The sequence below is a fragment of the Ailuropoda melanoleuca genome, unplaced genomic scaffold (assembly GCF_002007445.2).
Source record: "Ailuropoda melanoleuca isolate Jingjing unplaced genomic scaffold, ASM200744v2 unplaced-scaffold9001, whole genome shotgun sequence".
Taxonomy (NCBI): domain Eukaryota; kingdom Metazoa; phylum Chordata; class Mammalia; order Carnivora; family Ursidae; genus Ailuropoda; species Ailuropoda melanoleuca.
This window is the reverse complement of record NW_023254439.1, coordinates 524-7467: the sequence shown is the minus strand read 5'-3', so window position 1 is coordinate 7467 and position 6944 is coordinate 524. Positions and strand designations below refer to the sequence as shown.

The 6944-nt window shown below is 56.8% G+C and overlaps 1 protein-coding gene across 1 annotated transcript; it reads left to right on the top strand.

Annotated features, from left to right (window-relative positions):
- Window positions 1–276: 276 nt before the first annotated feature.
- On the top strand, window positions 277–5991 carry LOC117800909 (hexokinase-1-like). Its single transcript, XM_034653451.1, has 4 exons — window positions 277–488; window positions 2342–2497; window positions 3323–3556; window positions 5097–5991. Exons 1-4 carry the CDS (start codon window positions 328–330, stop codon window positions 5239–5241), a joined length of 696 nt encoding a protein of 231 aa, XP_034509342.1. The 5' UTR covers window positions 277–327; the 3' UTR covers window positions 5242–5991.
- The last annotated feature ends 953 nt before the right edge of the window (window positions 5992–6944 follow it).

Here is a 6944-nt window from a genome sequence, read left to right as displayed (position 1 = left end):
TAAACTTTTGCCATGAAGACATATCTCTTTGTTGTCAGACCGTCTTCTATTAAAATAACAGAGCCCTGCCTGGGCAGGTAAACATGCGAGGCTCTCAATATTGATGTCCTGGTATAAAGTAAGTGAATCAAACACTCTCTGGGTAGTTTAACTCTGAGTTGACTCCTTTTCTATTTCAAGGTTTTCCTGGAAAACAGTAGTAAAGCAAAGCTGTTGCTTTATTCGTCTCAAAAATGTACCCCCTCTCTGTGGAGTCCCCAGGTCCGGCGGCTCGGCCGTTCATTGCCCGCCTCATGTGTTGCAGGGACCGGCAGCAATGCCTGCTACATGGAAGAAATGAAGAATGTCGAGATGCTGGAGGGGAATGACGGGCGCATGTGTATCAACATGGAGTGGGGTGCCTTTGGGGACAACGGGTGTCTAGATGATATCAGAACACTCTATGACAGACTGGTGGATGAATATTCTCTAAACGCTGGGAAACAAAGGTAACTCTGCCTGGTGGACGAGGACATGTATGGGAGTCAGGATGGTGAGGGTGGAAGGCTGTGTTCTGCCTGTTAAAATAGAAGTTTCTAGTAGAAGTGGAGTCGGACAGAGGCTTAGAGACTAGTCCCCCAGGTTGCCTCCTGACCTTTGCTTCTGGCTCAAGGAGAGCAGAGAACCAGGAGGATGGGCCCTCCCGCCATCATACACGTGGGCCCAGGTTGAGGTCCTGGCCAGGTGCCTCTTCCGCCCAGGAGTCTGCCCAGAGGACAGGGTGGCAGCGGCCACGGCACTTCCCTCAGTGACCGTGTTCATTCTGGAACATTCTGGTTTTTCCACTGCTCTATGTTTCTTCCCCCTCAGACTAATAGAAACCTCTTGGTCAGCAGGTTTTTGTTTTGTTTGGTGGAAGTAAAACACACTTGACCTGCAGTTGTCAGAGGACATGGTGACTTAAGATGTGGCCAGCGGGGGCTTCTGTTCCTCGTCCCCCAGCCTTCTGCACCACCTCATGGCTGTTTGGAGCCTGGGTCCCAGACACCCTGCCTGAGATGGCAGTGTCTGTCCTTCCTGCAGACAGACAGAGGACTCCTTGTCTTGGGCTCCCAGGACTCAGGCCGTCCTCTGCCGTCACCGGGATGGGTTGGTCCAAGCCGTGTCCCCAGGAGCAGCAAGAAGCACTGGAGGGACCGCACTTCCCAAATAAGCTTTGTTCCCCAGCCACCCTCAAGATCTCTGCCTTTTCCAGATACACCTACGCTGTTATTTACTTAATGGTTTTCTCTAAGTCAGCTTCTATTTTTGACTTAAATTTAACAGGGGAGAAACAAGGGGAAACCAGTATTATTGTAAACAGATGATAATCATAAAATGAATATAGCAAAGATGGGCATCCCTTGAGTCTGGCTCCTGTTCCCTGCGAGAGGCTCTAAGCGAGGACCCCGTTGGTTGGCAGGGAGGCAGCAGGCGCTGGGAGGGGTTAGAGTGCCATCGGCACTCCACCGAGCTGGTGTCCTTGACGGTGTGAGAAGGACAGGATGGGAACCAGTAATAACAGCGCAATCTCATGTTTTGTTTTCTGTGGAACACCTGGAATCTTTTGGAGGGTCCAGTGGACTCTTCCCAGCCTGGGGCCCCGGAGACGTGAGTGTGGCGAGGGCCACAGTGAGAACTCCCAGGAACAGGTCGCCCTCACTAGCCCATCAGCTGCCTGAACCCTCCAGCCTGGGGGGCTTCCTCGCCGTGCTAGGGGCTTGACCAGTACTCGGGGCTTTTTCAGAACCTTCCAGAAACCTAGTGGGAAGTTTCCCCTCATTGTCTTCTTGTCCCCTTAAGACTCAGACCAGTTGTTTGCTTATTCTGCAGATATTTACTGAGCACTTGATTGAGAGCCTAGCGCTGGGCCGAGCTAGACCCTGGGCCTCAAAGCTGAGCGGGACATAGGTTCCAGCCTCTCCAGGCTTCTGCTGCCGGGCCAAGAGAGGCAGTGTGCCTGTGTGCCTTGTGATGGGCAACAGAGGGTGTATGGGAGCCTGAGAGAGGCAGGTAAAACCCGTCGGGGGGGAGGAGGACAGGCCTCTTCGAAGAGAGTTTTGAGCGGAGAGCCGGAGTAGGGTTCTGCTGGGCCAAGGCAGGAGGGAGCTGGTCCAGCGGTTAGATGTGAGCGCCGGTGATGTCGCTTCTGATCCTGGGGAGGGTTAAGGATCCCTCCGCCCTTCCTGGCCTCCCTCTGCTCTGCTGAAGAGCCCAGGGCTGGGTGTGCAGGCTAGTGATGCCCCCCAGGGGCAGAAAAACGCCCGGGGCTACCGGGAGACCAAAGGTTTCACCTAGACACCAGCCTGTGCTCCTCTTGCAGGTACGAGAAAATGATTAGCGGTATGTACCTGGGTGAGATCGTCCGCAACATCTTGATCGACTTCACCAAGAAGGGCTTCCTCTTCCGAGGGCAGATCTCCGAGACGCTGAAGACCCGGGGCATCTTTCAGACCAAATACCTTTCCCAGATTGAGAGGTGAGTGATGAGGGGCGCCCCGCAGGCCTGCTAGAGGTCCGTGTGGTTGGCAGGGGCGGGGTCGTGATGGGCCTGGACTCACCCCCCTGGACACTTGTCATTTGTGAGGGTTTTCCCCTCTGGAGTGTAGGCCCTGAGCAGCTACAAACTGGAGTCAGAATTTTATCGTAAATGATTTTCCTTCATTCTTTACGTCGGAGCCTCATGTGTGTTTGTTGGGAGTCAGGTGTATAGGTCGTATGGACTCCATTTCAGGATAAAGGTGCATCACAGATACTTGTGTGGAAGGGCGCCGAGTCCCGTAGAGCCAAGAGCCGTAGGTCTAGTCCCGCCCACATTCATCTGAAAGGCAGCCTGGGATCGGGCTGCGTGGTCTCCCAGGAAGTGCGCCCCACGGCAAGTCGCTTTGTCTCCCTCCGGTTTCCTCTTGCGCAGCGATCGCGTCCTCCCTGCCTTTGCCGTCGTCCCTGCTGAGCTGCGAGAGGGGGTGCAGGGTGCTCTGCAGAAGCAAAAACGGCCTTGGTTTTAGGACGGTTGTGAAAGCTGGGCGCCTGGCCGGCTCGGTCGGAGAGCACGCAGCTCCTGATCTCAGGGTTGTGAGTTCGAGCCCCATGCTGGGTGTAGAGGTTACTTAAAAAAAATAACAACTTAAAAAATAGATAAATTAATAAAAATAAACTAATAAACATTGTTTTGGCAGAAGGAAGCCCCCACAATCCTACTCATGGTAAATACGGTGGTTTGGGGCTGGTCGCCTGGCATCAGCTCCCAGGTTGCTCTGCGGGGCCGCACTTCATCCCGCCTTCTGGCTTTTGTCCACCGCAGTGACCGATTAGCGCTGCTCCAGGTCCGGGCCATCCTCCAGCAGCTGGGCCTGAACAGCACCTGTGACGACAGTATCCTGGTCAAGACTGTGTGCGGGGTGGTGTCCAAGAGGGCCGCGCAGCTGTGTGGTGCGGGCATGGCTGCCGTGGTGGATAAGATCCGAGAGAACAGAGGGCTGGACCACCTCAACGTGACTGTGGGGGTGGATGGAACACTCTACAAGCTTCATCCGCAGTGAGTGGGGCTTCCGCTTGGATGGGCAGGGCGCCCTGGGCTGCTGAGGTCCCTTGATGGGTTATGGGACACCAGGCTGTGAGTCGCACCAGGAGAATTCCTTACCAGGACACAGCCGACCCGAAGGCTGTGCGTTCAGGGACTGGGCCTTGTCTGGGACCAGCTGATGAGCTGCTTTGAAGTTTAACTGAGATCCTTGGAGAGGAGTGGCTTCACTTGGTTCAGCTCACACCAGTGGCATAGATGGCCCTCTCCCCAGTCCTCCTGAGCCCCCCTTAGGTCAGGCAGAGTCTGAGGGAAGGGTGGGTGTGCCCTTACCCATCCGCCTGGGTAGCAGCAGCCTGGCCAGGAGGCTGTGTTTGGTGAGTGGGGAGAGGGAGTGAAGGACGGAGGGAGGAGGACGCCTTGTCTTGTTCACCTGCTAAATCAGTTTCTCAAGAGGCTTGCAAGGCAGGAAGAGGGGTGGGGAGTGGCCTCCTTATGGGCAAGGGTCTGACACTCTGTGCTGAAGGGGGATATTTGGCCCCACCTGCCCTTTCATTGACCACATATCCCAAAGCTTGGCTCTTATGAATAGAGTGACCCTATTATTTACTGTCTAAGCTGGGGTGCTTTTGCCAGTGAAGAGAGTGCCGCTGATAATTAACACCGGGACCATCCCTGGTAAACTGGGCCATAATGTCACTCTCCTGAAAAGCCGCCTCACCCAAATCAGCGTAGGCATCAGCTGCTTACCTCGTGGCCACGGCTGGGGAGGGAGCCAAGTGCCCTGCCCCACCTGCTCCTGTCTCTCCGCCTTCATAGCTGTCCTCTTCGTCACCTGGGGCAGCACGCTAGTGTGGCTGGGAGCTAGGTTTTGGAGCCATACGCACTTGGATCCAATCCCTGCACCAGCATTTGGAAGCTGTGCCCAGGTGCTCAGCGGCCAAGTGTCCTCTTCCTCACGGGCTGACGGCCGCAGGCAGGACGGAGAGTTAGGATAGAAGGTGTGGGCCAGGCTCTAGCAGGGCTCTGATGTCAGTGTCCCCTCTGAGAGCTCCGTTGCCCTGAGCTGCTTCAGCCTGGCCCTGTCTCACTGCCAGCACACAGCGTGGGAACCTAGAGTCACTGGTCACTGAGGGATTCTCTCTCCCGGGGCCTGCTGCTCTTGGCTTTGGAGGCCAGGTGTTGGCCATGGACAGTGACGGGCTGGGGATCTCAGGGGGCCGCAGCTGAACTGACCTGGTGCTGGGCCACACCCAGGCCCTAGCACCCTTCTTGGTATCCAGTCCCCCAGACGCCTCGGGCTCGGGAATGGGTGTGTCTGAGTGCGTTATTCCTGACCTGATCCTGATAAACCGTCCAGTCTCTTCTATTTGGATTCTCAGCTCTTCCTCCCTGCCGAAAACTGAGGCTGTAGGATGGGCAGCAGATCTGGTGTCCCCCCAACCCTTCTCAAGCAGCCCCATGTCATCAGGGTCCTGAGGTGTCCTTGCGTGGGCCAGGCGTCTCTTCTCATGTTCTCCACTCACCCTCCCCCTCCGTGTGTTGTCTTTCTCAGCTTCTCCAGAATCATGTACCAAACCGTGAAGGAACTGTCACCAAAATGTAACGTGTCCTTCCTCCTGTCCGAAGACGGTAGCGGCAAGGGGGCCGCCCTCATCACGGCGGTGGGCGTCCGGCTCCGGGAAGAGACGAGCAGCTAAGGGTACCGGCCCCCTGGCCTGCTGCCCCTCCGGCACGTCTCTCTAAGGGCGGCCACCCCCGTCCCTCCCAGCGAGCTGGGCCGGGAGCCACCGGGGCCAGAGCCCGCCACCGCCGCAGCGGGGAGGGGACGCAAGCCAACTAATGGCGCATAACGTAGGGTACAAAATAGAGCGTGTGCTGTCGATAATCCCTCCCCACTCCGGCCCCTCCTCACCTGCCCTGCCACTCTGCATGGTCTGATTTCAACCTGGTCGTCCTCTCCCCACGTGTGAAGTTTAGTGGCGCCCATTTCCAGTTTCTGCATTCGTCTGACAAATTATTTATTGGCCCAAGATGAAAAGTCACGCCATCTGACAGGCCTTATGGGCCTCTGCAGCCCGTCCTTGGGGACACAGCCCCCGTGTGAAATGTATTATCACCAGCAGACACTGCCGGGACTCCTCCTCCCAGGGGCATCTTAGCGGCTTCCTCCCATCCCAGCCCCCACTGCTGTCTGGCGTCCCGAGGTTCCCACCGAGATGTGTCCATGCCACTGAATCGTGTGTCCGTGGAACTGGTCTGAGCCACGTTGTGACAGTCTTGCTTTCTGTCTGTCTTGGGGGTGGGGGGAGGTGGGCAGTTCTGCGGGAAAGTGTCTTGTCTCCATTTGGGTAAAAGGAACAAAACCAACAAACAGTACCCTCAGTGGAATTCCCCATTGCTTTTGTGAGCCATGTTGTATGACCTAGTAAACTTTGTACCAATTCAAAGCCCCCGAGTGATGCCTGCTGGCTGGAGGGGGGGAGGCCATGCGGGGATGCCATGAACACCAAGCCCTGGGGAGTCTGGGTTGGGGGGAGAGTTTGAAATGAAGCCCCAGCCTTTGTTTAGTACCATAACTTCTCTGTTCTCTGCAGAGTGTCACCGAACTAGCCTCTGACCTTGTTTTCCAGCTCCCGGCCGGCCGGTTCCCTGCTGGAGCCGCGGGGTGCCCCCCACCAGCACCTCTAAGAAGGTAAAGCGGTGGAAGGCCTCTGGGCTCCCAGGGGCTGTTTGGGTTTAATGAGAAGACAGCGCCGCATTGGCTGTCCCCACCACTGTCCCCAAGTAGACCCTTCATCACCGTCCGCCAAATCCAAGGGAACAGAGGGCGTAGACCCCTGCTCTAACATGGATGGAGCAGGTCGTCCTCTCCCATTCCGTAGGAAACCGCTCCTCACCTGACCCTTTCATCCCTGCCCCACCTCAACCCTGAGCCTGCTGTTCCCGCCACGGCCCGCCCGTGGCTCCCCCATCAGCCTATGCAGTTTAAGGCTGGAATCCCTTGACTGGGCACCAGCATCTCCGTGGGGAACACACATAGCATTAAACTCTCCCGCTGTGCAGTTACTGTGCCACGTGGTCCTTCTGGAGGGGTGATGGGGCGTGCAGGGGGAGGTGGCGAGCAGGGAGAGGTGCATCCTTGGGGTGGACCAGGCCAGGCTTGGAGCTCTCTGGGAGTCGAGATGGTTGGCGTTCCCTGCCCGCCACCTTCTCGCTGCTGGAGTGAGGGTGACCGCCGCTGCCTGCCCCTGAGACACCCGTGTAACACGGCCGGCTTGGTGGGGCTACAGATCACGCCCGCTGGTTATTCAGCACTTCATGCTCATTCCTAGGCCTCACTTCAGTCTTCCTCGCAGCATCCCTGTGAGGCAGTTTTGTCACTGGGAGAAGAAGAGGCGGA